The 20,058-nt window shown below is 41.1% G+C and overlaps 1 protein-coding gene across 4 annotated transcripts in view; it reads left to right on the forward strand.

The window, feature by feature from the left end:
• The window catches only part of KIF15 (kinesin family member 15), a 79,302-nt gene extending 61,287 nt beyond the window's left edge, over nucleotides 1-18,015 (forward strand). For 2 of the 4 annotated variants that reach the window (XM_081245624.1, XM_081245626.1), the window contains exons 27-35: nucleotides 822-968; nucleotides 1,852-1,953; nucleotides 2,241-2,405; nucleotides 3,929-4,038; nucleotides 6,836-6,905; nucleotides 7,945-7,982; nucleotides 12,012-12,177; nucleotides 12,416-12,547; nucleotides 12,881-13,471. In XM_081245624.1, the coding sequence (XP_081101750.1) occupies nucleotides 822-968; nucleotides 1,852-1,953; nucleotides 2,241-2,405; nucleotides 3,929-4,038; nucleotides 6,836-6,905; nucleotides 7,945-7,982; nucleotides 12,012-12,177; nucleotides 12,416-12,547; nucleotides 12,881-12,931 (981 nt within the window). In that variant the 3' untranslated portion in view covers nucleotides 12,932-13,471. Of the gene's footprint in view, nucleotides 1-821; nucleotides 969-1,851; nucleotides 1,954-2,240; nucleotides 2,406-3,928; nucleotides 4,039-5,063; nucleotides 5,117-6,835; nucleotides 6,906-7,944; nucleotides 7,983-12,011; nucleotides 12,178-12,415; nucleotides 12,548-12,880; nucleotides 13,472-17,365 lie in introns of those variants that run through there. The other 2 variants (XM_081245625.1, XM_081245627.1) reach the window with 2 other exon arrangements.
• Nucleotides 18,016-20,058: the final 2,043 nt, after the last annotated feature.

A 20,058-nucleotide genomic window follows, 5' to 3' on the forward strand; every position in this document is an offset into this window, starting at 1 on the left:
AAGGGTTAAATGGTGGTACATCCATAAGATGAAATAGAGCCCACTCAATGAAAATTATATAATAAAAGAGTAAGTATATGTGGAGATGTTTGTGATCTATCAGATATGTGTGTGCAATACACGTATTGTATCTATGACATATATAATATTGTATGTTTAATGTATATGTAATATACACTATTATATATATCTGTGCACATATACATGCACATTTGGAAAGTTAGGGGGAATAGATTCTGCTCTAATTTGGTAGAGATTACATACACTGTGTACATAGGAATTATGTATGCAACCTATAGGACTTCTAATTCTCTCTGCCACTTTCCATCAAGCTACTCCCCTGAAAATTTGATGGCCTATGACACTGTATCACAGTCTGGTGAACTGGCCAGCCCCTCCCCAGTTAGCTGAGGGGTACTCATCTTTACAACTGTTTACCTTCCCGTGTATAATGGACTGGAATCTATTGGTGAGACAACAGGTAAACTAGAGACCCATGCCTGGAGTCCTCCCAAGGAAGGAGAGATCAGCTTTAAGAGATTACCTGGGGTTGAGGGGAGAGGGGAGCAGAGGGCGGTTACACTTCCACTGGGATACTTATATCAATTTACTGTAGTATTTATCTCTGGACCTCATGGCTTAAGTATTAACTGCTTGGTTTGTCTTGGAATGGATTAGCATACAAGCAAAAAAAAAAAAAAAGATTCTCACTTAAAACTTTCTTAACGTTTTAAAAATCATACATAGTAATGATTTGCAAATCGATATTGGAGCACCACAATTAAAGAGAGTCTTCCCCTGTGGGGATTGTCCCCTAACAGAGGGACATGCTCTGTGAGGACCTGGCTCACGCCACTGAGCAGCTGAACATGCTCACCGAGGCCTCGAAAAAGCACTCGGGGCTTCTGCAGTCAGCCCAGGAGGAGCTGACCAGGAAGGACACCCTCATCCAGGAGCTTCAGCATGAGGTGAGATGCAGGGTGAGCGTCGCTCAGGATAGGCTTTGGGGGTTGGGGGAACAGGACTGTGTGGCGGTTGAGCTCATGAGGTCCCTGCCTCGGCTAATTCTCTACATTCAGAAAGGTGGGCTAGCAGGGCAAGTAGGTAGTGGGGCAGCAGCGCTGTGGGCTCTTAACAACGTGGTTGCTTCTGTGTGTTCAGACTTGGTGGCTGTCCTCGTGCCAGCAAGTTCTAACCACTGTGGCAAAGGTTATGCCTGACTTTGTTTTTTGTTTTTTTTTTTAATTTTTATCTTTGGCTGCGTTGGGTCTTCGTTGCTGCTCATGGGCTTCTCTAGTTGCAGCAAGTGGGGGCTACTCTTCTTTGCGGAGCACAGGCTCTAAGCGCTTGGGCTTCAGTAGTTGCAGCACGTGGGCTCAGTAGTTGTGGCACGTGGGCTCTAGGGCGTGTGGGCTCAGTAGTTGTGGCTTGCAGGCTCTAGAGTTCAGGCTCAGTAGTTGTGGTGCACAGGCTTAGTTGCTCCGTGGCACGTGGGATCTTCCTGGACCAGGGCTCGAACCCGTGTCCCTGCACGGGCAGGCGGATTCTTAACCACTGCGCCACGAGGGAAGTCCCATGGCTGACTTTTTTCCTCTTTTTTGGCTAGTGTAGTTTTATAATATATTTTGTAACTTTCCTCAAATGACCCTTTGATTACTTGTGAAACTTAAAAAAGTTTCTTTTAAAGTGTAAATAAATTTGTGAGAGAAATGTCAAATTATCAATCAAGCCCTGAAAAAATAATGTAAGAAGTCCATTTCTGCATGCCTTGGGAGGATTGTCTGTTCTAATTGGACCATGTACCTGTATTATTTTCTAACTTGTAATCTTATATCTGTTCAATTTTCCCAGCTAAACCAAAAGAAAGAGGAAGTAGAACAGAAGAAGAATGAATATAACTTCAAAATGAGGCAACTAGAACATGTGATGGATTCTGCTGCCAAGTATCCCCAGGTACTTTTCATAAGAAAGAGTGCATTTCAGGAGGAATAAGCAATTTTGTGAGCGATGCAAGTTGGAAATTGCTAAGACTAGCTTTGTCTTTACAGAAAAAGATTTTCACTAACAGCTTTTCTGCTTTTTTTTGATAAAAAGGTACCAGTGTTTTACTTGGACAAGAATTAGAATAGCAAGCTATATACGTAGCCTGTGTATTTTCTACGTGCTTGGCATGTATATTTACAATGAAATCTTTATAACCACTTAATCAGGTATTTGGATGAAATTTGATTTTATTTTAGAGCCCTAAAACACCACCACACTTTCAAACACATTTGGCGAAACTCCTGGAAACGCAAGAACAAGAGATAGAAGATGGGAGAGCCTCCAAAGTTTCTTTGCAACACCTTATAACAAAGCTAAATGAAGACAGAGAAGTCAAAAATGCTGAAATCCTCAGAATAAAGGTAACTGGGTAATTTTTTTCAATGAATTTAATGTTTCAAAATAAGCAGTATCTTTCATGGTGACTGAGGGTCCAAAATTCAAAAGGGACAGAACTCCAGGGTAGATGGAGAAAAGTCTTCCTCTCACCCCTTACTCCAAGCTGCCTAGTTTGCTGGCCCTGTAGGCTCCAGGTGTAGCTAATGTCTTATTTATCTTCTGAGAACTTTTCAGCGCATCTATAACCAGGCGCGTAAGCATTGTCTCCCTGCCCCATTTGTTTTTCATGCTATGGTGTCATATCATACAGGCTGCACTAACTACTCTCATGACAGTGCTGTCCAACTTTTAGATTTTTGCCAATTTAATAGCTGAAGCACGTTATCTCATTGTATTTTTTAATTTGTATTTTTCTTATTAGGAGTCAGATTGAGCATCTTTGGGTTTTTTTGTTTCTATGAACTATATCCTCCACCCATTTTTCTGTTGTTGGACTTTTTCTTAATGAGGTACAATCATTCTTTATATGTTAGAGAGATTTGCTTTTGTCTGTTTCTCTTGTTTGCCATTTCTTTAAACTTCCTTCTAGTGTTTTTCACCCCGGTACTTGGGGGGTATGGTTTTTGTGTGTGGGAGAGTATATTTAGGGTGGTGTTAGGGGTGGGAAGTGCGTGGAGAAGTGCCTGGGTAGGTGTAGTGTGGGTGCAGAAGGGTGTGTAAGGAGGATGCGATGCCCCATAGAAGATAGTCTGTGACCTCACGGCTCTGCAGCGAGTCTTTGTTTAGGAACAAAATTAGCCTACTGTGTAGGAAGACAGTATCACTGTTAAGCTTTGTTTCTCATAGAGGGGATCATTCCTGGCTTTTTTATTCAGGGCGGCTCTCAGTATGCTGCTATCTCAGGAATGTGGCCTGATCTTAGAAGAAATTGGATCAGGTTAAAAGAAATCAAACAACAGATAAGCAGAAGTAAATCAAAAAGGACACTCCTTGCAGACGAGTATTTATTTCTTCTGGGTGGTTATGCTCACGATTTTCAAGTCAGAATCCAATTAAGTATTTTGAGGCTGTGGCACATCAATTTTTAAAAATTAGAATCTAATAAATAGAATCAAATAGAACATTTACCAAAGTAGTAGATGCTTTTGTTCATCTTTTCTCAGAGGAATTTTAATGAATTAAGGTTTGTTTGGGGGGTTTTTTGGCCATGCCGCCTGGCATATGGGATCCTAGTTCCCCAACCAGGGATCGAACCTGTGCCCCCTGCAGTGGAGGCGCAGAGTCTTAACCACTGGACTGCCAGGGAAGTCCAAATTATGTGATATTGATAAGAGACTATGTTTAAGACAATGGGGATATGAAAATTAATCACATTCGGAGCCCCTGAGAGCTTCTCATAGTCTACTTTTTCTCCAGTGATACCCAGAGCAGTGTTCAGTGTGTGGAGGGAGCTTAAAAGAGGAATACCTGTCTCATCATGGCCTGGGGAGCAAAATAATGCCTACTATAAGGTGTTTTCTGAAAAGACCTGATTTGATGTTATTAGGAGCAGTTGTGTGAAATGGAAAACCTACGCCTGGAAGCCAAGCAGTTAAGAGAGAAAAACTGGCTCCTGCAAGGTCAGCTGGATGATATTAAAAGACAAAAGGACAACAGGTGAGAAAGAGCCACGAGCAGTCTGTGAGCTAAATCTTGGCCTGCCTGGGTATAGTTGAGTGAATGAGGTCAGAATAGGTTTCACAGCGTGTGTGATGTTTCTTAATGATCCAGGAGCTGCTCCAGGGGTTGCTTCTCAATCAGGTCTGATGAGGGGGTTGTTTTACCAGAGAGGGAAAATAAGGTCATCACCATCTTGCCCACTCTGTTAACTTTTGTATTGCTATAGAGCTATTGAAGTGAATTTCAAACACATGAAATACTTGAACCAAACTGTCTACTTGTATTTGAAAGGGGTGAGGCGGGAGCAGATATGTCAACAAGACAAGGCTCAAGGTTCTGCCTGCAGAAAAAGGGAGAATTTCCTTGGTTTTGCTTCTTGGCTTCTGGGGAAGGGCACGTTCCTAGGAGAAGCTGTACAGGGGGGCGTTCTGTTAGGGGTGTGTGTGTGTGTGTGTGTGTGTGTGTGTGCGTGCGTGTGTGTGTGTGTGTGTGTGTGTGTGTGTGTGTGTGTGTGGTGTGTTTTGGCCTCAACTCAGACAGTCTTCTAGTTGTATCTGATAATGGCACAGTGTCTTGTCAAGGGCAACTGCACCCAGGTTATATCCTGTCTCTGACACTTGAAAGTTGTGTGACTTTGGACACATCTTTAAACCTCTTAGTGCCTCAGTTTCCTTAGCAATAAAGTGAGGGAGATGATAGCTCTTATACAAGGTGTTTTAAAGACCAAAGATAACGTGTGTAAAGTGCTGGTTACAGTGCTTAGGAGAGGGGAGCCACTCGATAAATGGTAGCTATTAAGTAGACACGGTAGATTTATGATCCCACCCCTGAGTGAGGGATGGAGATGAGGGTGATCTGTGAGACTATGCAGGAAGTTGAGGTTTGTCAAAGGGAGTCTGTATTTGGGATGGAAGCCCTTTGTGAATTCAGCATCCCAGATTAGGGGTGTCTGCTTCTGCTGCTGTTGTCAGAAGATCTTAACAGGCACTCTCCCACTCCTGCTGCTCCCCATCCCTGTCCAGAAGCAGCCCTGACGTGCACTGTCCAAACCTAAGTGAGACACTGGATATTTGAGGTTGGTGATGGTGGCTGTGCTAACAACCTATTCCTAAATGGTTCTTTGCTGGGTGGCGGGGTGCAGGGGGATTTTAGTTCTCTGACCGAGGACTGAACTCAAGCGCTCGGCAGTGAAAGCTCAGAGTCCTAACAACTGGACTGCCAGGGAATTCCCCTAAACGGTTCTTTTCAAGTTTTAGTGAGCATAGGAGGTGCTCATTTTATTAAGCATCCTCTTGTAGGGATTTCACTCCTCTTCTGGGTGATTTTGATGCAGGTAGTCCACAGTCTGCTCACCTAGTTTCCATATGCTCCACCCCCATGTCCAGGCATATTAAAGAAAAGCATTGTACCTTTTATCAAGAGTTAGTTTGAGCATGGAACTTAGAACGTTACCAGATCATTTATAAAACCACAATTTAAAATACTTTATTTCATAGCCTTGCATCCCATTTGTGAGGAGCCATACAGAACCTTCTTCATGAAAGATTAGAATAGAAGAAAATTATAGCCCAGGGGTCAGCCTGTTTGGTAACTGAAGTTTCATTGGAGCAGTCCAGTTCTTTCATATAAATATCACAGTGGCTGCCTTTGCATTACAGCAGCCCAGTTGCGTAGCTGTGCCGGAGACCTTATGGCTCCCAAAACCTATGTCTGGTTCTTGACAGAAAAAGTTACCTGCCCCCCCCACCCCCGGATTAGACAACAGAAGACACATCTGCCCTAATGATTTGGGGTGTTTTCTTCACTACCATTTTTATCTAGGCTGTCAGATTCATTAAGTGGAAGAAACTAATGTAGCTTCTGTTTTCCTTCAAGGAATGATCCTTTACTCACCAGTGAGAGAGAGATTTCTAGAGAAGCCAGAGGCATTCAGGCAGATTCTCCTAGTAAGGGTGTCTCCTGATTCAGGGGCTGCCCACAGAAACTCAATTTATTATCCAACCTGGTCAGGCTCACAGAGATGGCCTCACATTAATCAAATTCACATGATACTGATGTATAGTCCAGAATGTAATTTTCTTTGTACAGAGGAGTGTTTCTTCTGCATGACGGGATTTATGTCTGGTGCTGAGAGAATCCCCTTCTTGGTGTCAGCATGTATGGGAAGCCCAAGTGGCATCAGAAAATTGCCAGCTGACTATGATATCCAATGCAGGGAATTCCCTGGTGGCCAGGGGCACGGGTTTGATCCCTGGTTGGGGAACTAAGATTCTGCATGCCGCGTATCGCAGCCAAAAATAATAAATAAAAAGGGCTACAGCAGTCCCAGACCTGAAATCCAAAGCAAAGAGGGGGCATCAGAGGCTCCACGGGACAGGCCAGTGTGAGGGGCCCTCCCCGCCCCCATGTGTGTCCTGTGTTTCCCCCACCATCCCGACCCAGCCAATCACATTCATGCCAGGCACCTGGACTGTCCTTTCGGCCCCATTTTGTTCACATATGATCTTCAGATGGTACCGCTCTAAGTTAATACTTTATTCTCAACCAAACCCTGTAATTAGATTTCCCAGCTTTGCTCATCTCACTTTTGTATGGAAGGAATCCCGAGTGCTGGGGAGGTACCTTATTTCATCCTCATGTGTTGATCACGCTTATTGATTGTGCTAACTTGACCTAATCACCATAGAATTAGCTCTTCTTTGCACATCTTGGCATTGCTGCATGTAATAGATACGAAATCAATACTTGAATATATTTGACACTTTTCCCATCCTCCCTTCCTAATCTAACGCAGTGAACAGAATCATTCAGACATGCAGCAGCTGAAGAATGAACAAGAAGAAATCAAAGAAAGACTTGCTAAAGTATGATTTTGTTTTTACATAATAGTTGTTTTTTTCTTGTGTGAAAAATGCTTTTATAGTTAGCATTTATGGTTATATATTTTAGAAACCATTTTATTATTGAAATGTTGTCTTTTTTGTATTCCTGTTAAGTTTGATATTTACCATCAGTATTTAGCTATAGCTGAGAATTGAGTGAATTAGTCTTCATGCCTGACGGTAAGCCTACTGCTCACACAGAATTCTCCATTTAGAAGCAAGTATCTAGTGCCTATTTGAGGCCTTAAAGGGCACAATACATGACTGATTGTAAATAGGTACCCCCTTTATGTGTGTGTAGCTGGGATTGTGGAAAAGGATGTCCCTTTTTTTTTTAATTGAGGTATAATTGATTTACAATATTGTGTTAGTTTCTGATGTGCAGCAAAATGATTGTTATACCTATATGTGTATTCTTTTTCATATTCTTTTCCATTATGTTTTATTATAGGATATTGAATATAGTTCCCTGTACTATACAGTAGGACCTTGTTGTTTATCTGCTTTACATATAGTAGCTTGTATCTGCTAATCCCAAACTCCAAATTTATCCCTCTCCCCCTTTCCCCTTTGGTAACTGTAAGTTTGTTTTCTATGTCTGTGAGTCTGTTTCTGTTTCGTAAATAAGCTCATTTGTATCTATTTTTAGATTCTACCTGTAAATGATACCATGTGATATTTCTCTGACTTACTTCACTTAACATGATAATCTCTAGGTCCATCCATGTTGCTGCAAATGGCATTATTTCATTCTTTTTTATGGCTGAGTAATACTCCATTGTCCATATGTACCACATCTTCTTTATCCATTCATCTGTTCATAGACATTTAGGTTGCTTCCATGTCTTGGCTGTTGTAAATAGTGCCATTGTGAACATTGAGATGCATGTATTGTAAAGGAATTTGCTTTAATTGGTTTTATTACCATTAGGGAGAACAGACTGATTACTTTCAGTCTTTTGTTTAGCAATGTTAAGAACTTAAGTCATTTTTTCTTTCTCTTTCTTTAATCTTCTTATAGAATAAATTGGTTGAAGAAATGCTAAAAATGAAAGCAGAGTAAGTACACTCTTTTGTAATTCAAGTTCTTGTTGATCGTTTCTTTATTAATACCAACCAGTATTCCTCTAAAGGAAGAAATGCTTATAATATCCACAAGGTAAGTAAATTCTTTCCTTTCTGCAGTAGTATGTGAACATAATAGATATTTACAAAATTCTTTTCTTAAATACCACTTGCTAAAGGGGTTCCTCATATGAAGCCATTCCAAAAAAAGAACTTAAAGAAATGTGACAGGAAAACCTTAGCTTCCCTGGGGGAATTGATGGGTTTTCTCCTCATGGACAGTGAGAACTATATAACTGACCAGGTTTCCTTCTTGCTTCTGGTTTCTTCTGATTTAAAACCTTGAGGCCCTCTCAGACCCATAGATCATCAATACTATGGATTCTTCTGGTCTTGACCTTGTGTCTCTTTATATGTTTTCTATGGACATGATTTTATTTTATTCATATAGTTCTTATATTTTAATTTATGTAATCTTATAAACTGCCTCATTCTTTGATAAACAAGATACACTGTATTTTCTATCAAGTTCAAAATAAGTAAACTGGTTGGTATTAACAAAGTGATAAAACGTTAGAAAGATATTTTACTCTCTGAATAGAATAGATCTCATCAGGAACAGCGATTCTCAAACATTTTCACTTGTTTTACCTCCTAAAAGAATTTTGAAACGCCATATACCCTCTTGCACATTTTTGGAGTTGACTATGTCTAAAATTTTTCATTGTAAGTTTAAATTATTGCAAAGGATAAAAGTTTTGACATACTGAAAATAGTGACATTTAGAAATAAAGCTTTTGTGGTGTGCTTTTAAAAGTTATCCAACTGATTTGGTACTTTCTACCCATTTAAAAAATACTTGAAGAAATTCGTAAGTCTAAAATTTTACATTGTTTCTTTTTCCTTTAAAATTAAGTTTCCATTCTATACCCATGCAGAATTATATCTTAATTTAATATATTGTTTGGAAAATTTTTTGTTGACTGCCCTATCATAACTCAGCAATGAAAATATGTATGCAAATTACAAGTAATTTGTAAAAATTTATTATATTCATATGGCTCTAAGTGTTTTATTTTTTCTGGATTGAGTTTTCATTACAATTATTAAAGTATCCTGAATTTATTGTAAATTTTTATGAATAATTATTATACAAGTAAAATTTTATTGGAAATGCATCTCTCAATGCATTTTATCTTAATGCTTTTTCTTTAATTAGCTCATTCTGTTGCACTTAATTCTGGAATCAGACGGTATTCACTATCAATTCTGTTCCGACTTTTTTGTTTTTATAGATAAAAAGGCTGAGAAATCTTATTCACATACTAAATAAATAACAATGGAAGGAGTTTTGTTAGAATGTTGTCCTTCAATTATTTGAACTCTATCCAAGTTAATATGCCAGAAGTTACATAGTGATATGTCATCAAAAATTCTTTTTAGGGACCTCCCTGGTGGTCCAGTGGTTAAGACTCTGTGCTTCCATTGCAGGGGACATGGGTTCAATCCCTGGTCAGGGAACTAAGATCCCACATGCTGCATGGTGTGGCAAAAAAAATCTTTTTAATGATCAGCTGACAAAGACCACCCAACTTGTGAAAGATTTGTGACTCAGTTATTGAGTCATTTGCGTCATAGAATCATATACTTAATAGAGTATAGGTGTGGAACAGAACTTTGTTCAACACCTTCATCTGCATTTGAGCAGTTTGGGGACTGGTTCCTTGCCAGTTAGCTGTAGGGCTAGGACAGAATCTGGATCACTTACAGGATCTATGAGAATCCACCTGTATAGTTTGTAGAAGTATTGATAATACCCATTTGAGACCTTCTAGCAAAAAGAATGATACGTAAGCTGATACGTAATTTATTTCATGATCTAGTAACCAGTGCTACAGTGTCCCTGGGACTACAGGAGCCCACACTGTGGCAAGTGAAGCAACCTCCAGAAAATGGCACACACGGTTTTATCAGTCCCAGCCTACAGCAGCAATTTTAAACATTGCGTTATCCACATGCGTATGTGACAATGCTTTTAAAAAGCTACAAAGAACTGAATACCAAGCCAACAGTGGTGTAGGCAGATGTTTAATTTCACATAACAAGAGGTCTGGAGATGCGTTGACTCAGTGATGCCATCACTGACCCAGACCCTTCCCATTCTTCTGCTTTTGGTACTCTTGCTTGTGACCTATTGACTACAAGATGGCTGCTGCAGCTCCAAACAACATAAACAGGAGGATCACAGCTTGCAGTGTTGTGGGTTCAAAAGGACTTTCTTTTTTCGGGGAAAAAAACTCCCAGAAACCCTCAAGATTCATTGTGTCTCCTTATCCAGAATTAGTATGCCTGCAGGGCAACCTGAGAAAACCAGTATCTGGCAGTGGGGTAGAGATAACCATGGTTTTAGCTCAGACCAGTTATTATTTACTAATCTTTGGGAACTGCGTGTGCTTCTCCTCTCCCTTTCTTGTCCTCTGAATAAACTGAGTTTTTTGTTTTTTGGGTTTTTTTGCGGTACACGGGCCTCTCACTGTTGTGGCCTCTCCCGATGCGGAGCAACAGGCTCCGGATGCGCAGGCTCAGCGGCCAGGGCTCACGGGCCCAGCCGCTCTGCGGCATGTGGGATCCTCCCGGACCGGAGCACAAACCCGCGTCCCCTGCATCGGCAGGCGGACTGTCAACCACTGCACCACCAGGGAAGCCCTAAACTGAGTTTTTATAAAAAGCAAGGGATTGGCTGTTGGGTAGGCAGCTGCAGTGTCTGCCATGCCACAAAGCCTTTTCATGAAACGAAAGCAAAACACATAAGACAAATGCAGAACAGCTCCAGATGAATTGGGAGAACATCAGTGCCCTCACTCCCACACTGTCCTCCTGAGGTTCCACAGAATGTAGTCTGAAAACACTGCCCTAGATGTCCTTAAGTGGTATTTTTAATTCTGTGTATTACATCACTTAAATCATCAGCTTTCTATTCCATATGCATTGTAAAATAAATAAAAAGCATTTGTTTCTTTGGGAAGCTTATAGGATTCAGTTAGTTTTGTGAAATTCTATATAATTGTTTGGTAACCCTTCTTTTTTTTCCCCTTTTGAATACTATTTTATTCTTTTTTTAACATTTTATATTGGAGTATAGCTGATTAACAATGTTGTCTTAGTTTCAGGTGTACAGCAAAGTGATTAAGTTATACATATACATGTATCTATTCTTTTTCAAATTCTTTTCCCATTTAGGTTGTTACATAGTATTGAGCAGAGTTCCCTGTGCTATACAGTATGTCCTTGTTGGTTATCCAACACTGTTTTAAATATAGCAGTGTATACATGTCAATCTCAAACTCCCTAACTATCCCTCCCTGCCTCCCTTTCCCCCTGGTAGCCATAAATTCATAATCTAAGTCTATGAGTCTGTTTCTGTTTTGTAAATAAGTTCATTTGTATAATTTTTTTTTTAGATTCTGCATATAAGTGATACCATATGATATTTGTCTTTCTCTGTCTGACTTAACTTTACTCAGTATGACAATCTCTAGGTCCATCCATGGGTAACCCTTCTTTTTAATGTTTATTTTCAATTGATAGTTGCATAAAGTGTATAAATTCTAAATAGTACATCCTTGAAGAAATGACTAGTGTCCCACCATCTGAGAACCAGTTTTTGAAACCAGAAAAGATTACTCTAAGATATGGGGCACTGAATAAACCATGCAGACTGTAATAATGCTTAAGTAACAGTTTGCTCTGAGGGCTAGATCTAAAAGTTTCCATTCTAAATTTTTGTTGTGTAAAAACCGGTTTGTGGAGCTTTCCAGAATGAAAGTTTTGGGTAAAACAACCATTAAAAAAAAGTGTATCTGCAGCTCTTGCTATCTTCCTGCGCTGTCAGAAAGGGGAGGGCTGAATATTAGTGATACTTTCAAATAAAAATTCTGGGCTTGGATGACAAGTGTCTGATTTGAGTACTGTTTTATAATTACCTGCCTTTGGGAGACCATAACGTGATAGTTACTGTTACAGCCTAGAACAGCTCCAGAGTGCCCTTCAGAACAAAGAGACCGACTACCTTACAATGACTGAGGAAGTTGAACGAGTTAGAATGTTGGAGTCTAAAGCATTCCAAGAAAAGGAACAACTAAGATCAAAGCTGGAAGAATTGTATGAAGAAAAGGAGAGAACATGCCAGGTGCATTTGTGTGTTGGTTTTTATTAACAGAGCTGATCAGCATAAGTCTCCTGGCTGTGATTGGGCATCCCGTGGTTTACAGTTGCTCCGGTGCACGCAAAGATGTGTGGTCACGAAAGCTGGGAACCTGGGCTCTGTCTCTCCCTCCCTGTGCTCTTGGAAGGCATGAAATAACGTTATTTTAAAAGAAAAATTAAAAACAGCTCATTTTCCCTTCCCTGGATTGATTTACCTGCAGGAGATGGAAATGTTAAGGAAGCAGGTGGAGTGTCTCGCTGAGGAAAATGGGAAGTTGGTAGGTCACCAAAACCTACATCAGAAGATCCAGTACGTAGTGCGGCTGAAGAAGGAAAACATCAGGCTTGCTGAGGTAAACTCCTGAAAATTGTGCCTAATAAACTCATTCTGGTTTTTAAATGATGATTTAGTTAAAATTTAATTTAACTATTGAATCATTTAACTGCTTTCTTCAGGGAACCTCCTGTTTAAAAATATATATATATTCAGCCATTGCTATTGTAAGCATAATTCAGTCAGTTATCATATACATGAGATTCTTGTTTACTGTTAAAGTAGTTTACAAATGGAAAATTATAGTCGTAGTTTGAAACTTAAACTTAATGAATGCCAAGAATAACTCTTCCTGCAAGAATTAGAGCCTTAATTTTTTTTTCTTTTCCTTTTCTTAAAAATTACTAACCAGGAGTCAGAAAAGTTGCGTGCTGAAAATCTATTTTTAAAAGAAAAGAAATGAATGAATCATAAGGATCCCAATCAACTACCTACCTTGTTTGGAGACTTTTTTCCCTCTTATAGAAGTAAGACCTGCCCTTGCACACTTAGTAGAGCTGAATTAAGAGCCACGACTATTACCTGTGTATGTGGGGGTTGGGGGGCTGACCCTCAAGTTTCTTATGAACTCTCTGCAGCTGTGCACACCTGTGGCAGCCCGCAGCCTGCAGTTAGAGGTTACTGTTTCAAAGCTGTAAATATTGGGAAAACCTTTTGTCTTTTAAAATAAAAGCCCGTAGCTGCAGTTTTATAGTGGATGTTGGCCAGATTATTTTTTTCCTTCAGTACTGCCATAATCTCCTTTGAGTTTTGCATCAGAAGCTCCAACAATATACAGGTTTCAAAACTTACAGTGAGGTTAGTGACGGTGCAGTGTGCATGAATAGCAAACTTGTTAATATAGATTATTTTTGTGTTCCTACTTGAAGTGTTCTCATGGGCCTTTTTTATGACTGTTAATATGGCCATTTTTCAAAATGTAATAAAATCTTTTAAAAATAAATTGTTTAATAAGGTGATTTATATTGTTCATTCACCATATGCTTATTGAGCAACTATTATATGCCAGGCACTGGTCATCAGTGAACAAGGCGAACAGAAACCCCGTCCTCGAGGAACTTCTGTGTATCAGCACTTCGTTCCTTCTCATTGAGAGTAATATTCCGTTGTATGGACATGCCACATTTTATTTACTTACCGTTCGATGGGCATTGTGTTACCAAACCAAACTTGGGTCCGTTCACCCTCGTGCAGCCAATGTACTGACACCGCGTTTGTGGTTTTTTGGTTTTTTTTTTGTTTTTTTGGCCGTGCCATGTGTCTTCTGGGATCTTAGTTCCCCAACCCAGGCCACTGCAGTGAAAGAGCCAAGTCCTAACTACTGTACTGCCAGGGAAGTCCCTCAGCAAAGCATTTTTTTTTTTTTTTTTTTTTGTGGTACGCGGGCTTCTCACTGCTGTGGCCTCTCCCGTTGTGGAGCACAGGCTCCAGATGCACAGGCTCAGCGGCCACGGCGCACGGACCCAGCCGCTCCACGGCACGTGGGATCCTCCCAAACCGGGGCACGAACCCGTGTCCCCTGCATCGGCAGGCGGACTCTCAACCACTGCGCCACCAGGGAAGCCCAGCAAAGCATTTTTTAAAATTTATTTATTTATTTATTTATTTATTTATTTTTGGCTGTGTTGGGTCTTCGTTGCTGCGTGCAGGCTTTCTCTAGTTGTGGCGAGCGGGGGCTACTCTTCATTGTGGTGCACGGGCTTCTCATCGCGGTGGCTTCTCTTGTTGTGGAGCACAGGCTCTAGGTGCGCAGGCTTCAGTAGTTGTAGCACATGGGCTCAGTAGTTGTGGCTCGCGGGCTATAGAGTGCAGACTCAGTAGTTGTGGCACACGGGCTTAGTTGCTCTGCAGCATGTGGGATCTTCCCAGACCAGGGCTCGAACCCATGTCCCCTGCATTTGCAGGCAGATTCTTAACCACTGCACCACCAGAGAAGTCCAGCAAAGCATTTTTAAAGGCAAGATGGTACTTCCCTGGTGGTCCAGTGGTAAAGAATCTGCCTTACAATACAGGGGACCTGGGTTCGATCCCTGGTCAGGGAACTAAGATCCCACATGCCGTGGGGCAACTAAGCCCGTGCACCACAACTACTGAGCTCCCGCACCTCAACTAGAGCCTGCGTGCTGCAAACTACAGAGCCCATGTGCTCTGCAGCCTGCATGCCACAAGTAGAGAGAGAAAAACCGGCACGCCACAACTAGAGAGAAGTGCACACGCTGCAACAAAAGATCCCGCATGCTGCAACTAGGACCCGGTGCAGCCAAAAATAAATAATAAATACTTAAAAAAAAAAAAAAAAAAAGCAAGATGAGGGAGAGGCATCTCAGGGTTTGTGATAAGTTCGTGCCCAGTTCTCTGACTGGTTGACGGTGAGGTAACAGGGCAGTGTCACAGGGGTTAACACTATCATTCCTTAGGTGCCAGTAGGTCTGGGGGCTATGCACTCAGGGTCATCAAGTAATTAATTTCTTCCATTCAGTGAGGGTTTTAGCATCTATAAAACAACTCAGGGAATGTGCCATCAGATACTATTATCTAGGTGCTTAGAGAGGAGCTAAAGCAGAGGAAGTGGAGGAAGGGTCTGTCCCAGGAAGGCCCTGTAGGGTCCTGCTCGGTTACAATTTGAACTGTTGGCAATTTTGGGCTACTATGGATAACAGTGCTCTAAATACTCCTGTGTAAATTTTGCTGTGAAAATGTTTCATATCTCTTGAGTAGATACCTAGGGGTGAAATTGATCTCAGGTGGCCTCGGCCTGCAGCAGCTTGAAGCAGGATTTCAGTTCCCCAGCCAGAGATTGAAGTCAGGCTGCAGCAGTGAGAGCGCTGAATTCTAGCCACTAGACCACCAGGGACCAGTGACCAGTCACAAGGCCCCGGCCTGTCAGCAGTGTAGAAATGAATTTGTACATAGAGTCAGAAAGTAGTGAAACAAGTAAAGCATTTATTAGGAGGAAAAAGAGTACATGTGGATAGACACATGGGCGGGCTCAGAGAGTGAGTCGTGCCCTCATGGTAGTTTGAATCACTTTTATGGGGCATTTCTTCTGGTTTTCCTTGGCCAGTCATCTTGCTTTGCCTGGTTCTGAGTCCATATTTGGTATATCTCAGTGTTTTCGCCATCTTGGAGAGGCAGCAGTGGGCAGTGGCTTGAAGCAAGATCTTAGTTCTCTGCCCAGGAATTGGACCTGGGTAGCCTGGATGAAAACCAGGAATCCTAGCCGTTAGTCCACCAGGGGCTAGAGGCTGGAAGCTAAATTCCCCTGGCCCTTGCCTCCACTGAAAAATGCATTTCTCAAGGAGGCAAAAACTGCAAAAACAGGTACAAAGTTTATTAATAGAGACACAGCACAACAAGTGGGAGAGCACACAGAGAAACAGTTTGTTTAGTTAAGACAAGCAAGGCAGAGATGCACACCCGGAGAGAAAGGGTGTGGGCGTCCCCCCTAATGAGGAGCACAGTAAAGAGGCGGTTAAGTCATTTATATAGGGCAGTTCTTCCAGCTCTTTGTTTACCTTTGGCCAATTATGTGGTTTCTTTTTCCACACCTGACCTGCCCTAGGACCCTCCCTGACATGCGTGCACAACTTTTTTCCAAGATGGATTCCAGCCCAGAGGCCTTGGCATCACCTATTATGGGGTAGCACCCCCTCCTTTTTAACCCCCAAGGAGCCTTTCTGCGCATGTGCAGTGTCTCCCTTGCCCCAAGGATAGGGAACATGTGACCTCTCGATCCTTTACTCAGACAGGGTTTAGCCTCTTTCTTTTCCGCTGTGACTGTTATCTTAAAGTGTCCTCAGGAGACAAAGTCCTGCTATTTACCCTGTTGCTGTTGTTATTTCTATCTCGTGCAAGCAGGAGGCTGGTTGTAAATACCTAGCCTAGAGCCCACCTGCCTCCTTCCTCAGGAACTGAAAAACCCATCTATCTCCTGCCCCACTTCCATGTGTGCACATGCATCTCTTAGCCAAGGTGGATTCTAGTGAAGAGGCCTATGGGTAGCTTGACATCACCTGCTATAGGGTGGTGCCCTCACCCTTTTTGACCTTCAAGGAGCCTTTCTCTGCACGTGCGTGTGTGTGTGTGTGTGTGTGTGTGTGTGTGTGTGTGTGTAGTTGGGATGGTCTCCTTGACTTCGAGAATGTGGTCTTTTATCTGGGCAGGGCTTAGGTTCTCCTCCCTCCTGCTGTTTTGGAGTATCTGTCCACAGGGGACAAACTCCAGCTGCTCACCCTGGGGCCCATCTATCTCCTGCCTCAAAATTGCTGGGTCCTTTCAGCCTCTCCCAAGTTCTCCCTATTACTTTTCGGCAGCAGCACCATGTTCCTTATCAGGGAGGGACCTCGTGTTGTGAGACAACTCACGCAAGCGGTTTGCATCATGCCTAGCCAAGGACGGCAGTTTCGGTCAACGGTTCCCTCACACAACCATTCTTTCTCCTGAGAAATGGACTCAGCTTCAGAGAATGCACATCAGAGGTGAACCTAAAACCAAGATCCCCAGCTATCTGCATAGAATGAGGCCTGGGCTTCATGGATATATATATTTTTTCCTTTTTCTCTTTTTGTGAGTGTGTATGTGTATACTTCCTTGTGTGATTTTGTCTGTGTAGCTTTGCTTTTACCATTTGTCCTAGGGTTCTGTCTGTCTGGTGTTTTTTTTCAGTACAATTTTTAGCGCTTGTTATCACTGGTGGATTTGTTTTTTGGTTTGGTTGCTCTCTTCTTTCTTCCTTTCCGTTTTTTTTTAATTTTTAATTTTAATAAATTTATTTTATTTTATCTTATTTTATTTTTCTTTCTTTCTTTTTTTCTCCCTTTTCTTCTGAGCCATGTAGCTGACAGGGTCTTGGTGCTCTGGCCAGGTGTCAGGCCTATGCTTCTGAGGTGGGAGAGCTGAGTTCAGGACATTAGTCCAGCAGAGACCTCCCGGCTCCACACGATATCAAACGGCAAAAGCTCTCCCAGAGATCTCCATGTCAACGCTAAGACCCAGCTCCACTCAATGACCAGCAGGCTACAGTGCTGGACACCATGTGCCAAACAACTAGCAAGACAGGAACACAACCCCACCCATTAGCAGAGAGGCTGCCTAAAATCATAATAAGGTCACAGACACCCCGAAGCACACCACCAGAGGCGGTCCTGCCCACCAGAAAGACAAGATCCAGCCTTATCCACCAGAACACAAGCACCAGTCCCCTCCACCAGAAGCCTACACAAGCCACTGAACCAACCGTAGCCACTGGGGGCAGACACCAAAAACAATGGGAACTGCGAACCTGCAGCCTGTGAAAAGGAGACCCCAAACACAGTAAGTTAGGGAAAATGAGAAGACATAGAAACAGCAGATGAAGGAGCAAGGCAAAAACCCTCCAGACCAAACAAATGAAGAGGAAATAAGCACTCTACCTGAAAAAGAATTCAGAGTAATGATAGTAAAGATGATCCAAAATCTTGGAAATAGAATGGAGAAAATACAAGAAATGTTTAACAAGGACGAAGAAGAACTAAAGAGCAAACAAACAATGATGAACAAAACAATAAATTAAAAATTCTCTGGAAGGAATCAATAGCAGAATAACTGAGGCAGAAGAATGAATGAGTGACCTGGAAGATAAAATAGTGGAAATAACTACTGCAGAGCAGAATAAAGAAAAAAGAATGAAAAGAATTGAGACCAGTCTCAGAGACCTCTGGGACAACATTAAACACACCAACATTTGAATTATAGGGGTCCCAGAAGAAGAAGAGAAAAAGAAAGGGATTGACAAAATATTTGAAGAGATTACAGTTGAAAACTTCCCTAATATGGGAAAGGAAATAGTCAATCAAGTACAAGAAGGGCAGAGAGTCCCATACAGGATAAATCCAAGGAGAAACACACCAAGACACATATTAATCAAACTATCAAAAATTAAAAACAAAAAATATGAAAAACAACAAGGGAAAAACAACAAATAACATACAAGGGAATCCCCATAAGGTTAACAGCTGATCTTTCAGCAGAAACTCTGCAAGCCAGAAGGGAGTGGCAGGACATATTTAAAGTGATGAAACGGAAAAACCTACAACCAAGATTAGTCTACCCAGCAAGGATCTCATTCTGATTTGACAGAGAAATTAAAAGCTTTACAGACAAGCAAAAGCTAAAGAATTCAGCACCAGCAAACCAGCTTTAAAACAAATGCTAAAGGAACTTCTCTAGGCAGGAAACACAAGAGAAGGAAAAGACCTACAGTAACACCCAAAACAATTAAAAATGGTAATAGGAGCATCCATATCGATAACTACCTTAAATGCAAATGGATTAAATGATCTAACCAAAAGATATACACTGGCTGAATGGATACAAAAACAAGACCTGTATATATGCTGTCTACAAGAGACCCACTTCAGACCTAGGGACACATACAAATTGAAAGTGAGGGGATGATAAAAGATATTCCATGCAAGCGGAAATCAAAAGAAAGCTGGAGTAGCAATTCTTATATCAGACAAAATAGACTTTAAAATAAAGGCTATTACAAGAGACAAAGAGGGACACTACATAATGATCAAGGGATCAATCCAAGAAGAAGATATAACAATTATAAAAATTTATTCACCCAACATAGGAGCACCTCAATACATAAGGCAAATGCTAACAGCCATAAAAGAAGAAATCGACAGTAACACAATCATAGTAGGGAACTTTAACACCCCACTTTCACCAATGGACAGATCATCCAAACTGAAAATAAATAAGGAAACACAAGCTTTAAATGATATATTAAACAAGATGGACTTAATATTTATAGGACATTCCATCCAAAAACATAGAATACACTTTCTTCTCAAGTGCTCGTGGAACATTCTCCAGGATAGATCATGTCTTGGGTCACAAAACAAGCCTTGGTAAATTTAACAAAATTGAAATCATATCAAGTATTTTTTCTGACCACAGTGCTATGAGACTAGATATCAATTACAGGAAAAAATCTGTAAGAAATACAAACACATGGAGGCTAAACAATACACTACTAAATAACCAGGAGATCACTGAAGAAATCAAAAAGGAAATTAAAAAAATACCTAGAAACAAATGACAATGAAAACACGACGACCCAAAATCTATGCAGTGCAGCAAAAGCAGTTCTAAGAGGGAAGTTTATAGCACTACAATCCTACCTCAAGAAAAAAGAAACATCTCAAATAACCTTGCACCTAAAGCAATTAGAGAAAGAAGAAAAAAAAAACCCCAAAGTTAGCAGAAGGAAAGAAATCATAAAGATCAGATCAGAAATAAGTGAAAAAGAAATGAAGGAAACAACAGCAAAGATCAATAAAACTAAAAGCTAGTTCTTTGAGAAGATAAACAAAATTGATAAACCATTAGCCAGACTTATCAAGAAAAAGGGGAGGAGACTCAAGTCTAGAATTAGAAATGAAAAAGGACCAGTAACAACTGACACTGCAGAAATACAAAGGATTATGAGAGATTACTACAAGCAACTATATGCCAATAAAATGGACAACCTGGAAGAAATGG

This window comes from Mesoplodon bidens, assembly GCF_964165515.1.
Source record: "Mesoplodon bidens genome assembly, chromosome: 10".
NCBI lineage: Eukaryota > Metazoa > Chordata > Mammalia > Artiodactyla > Ziphiidae > Mesoplodon > Mesoplodon bidens.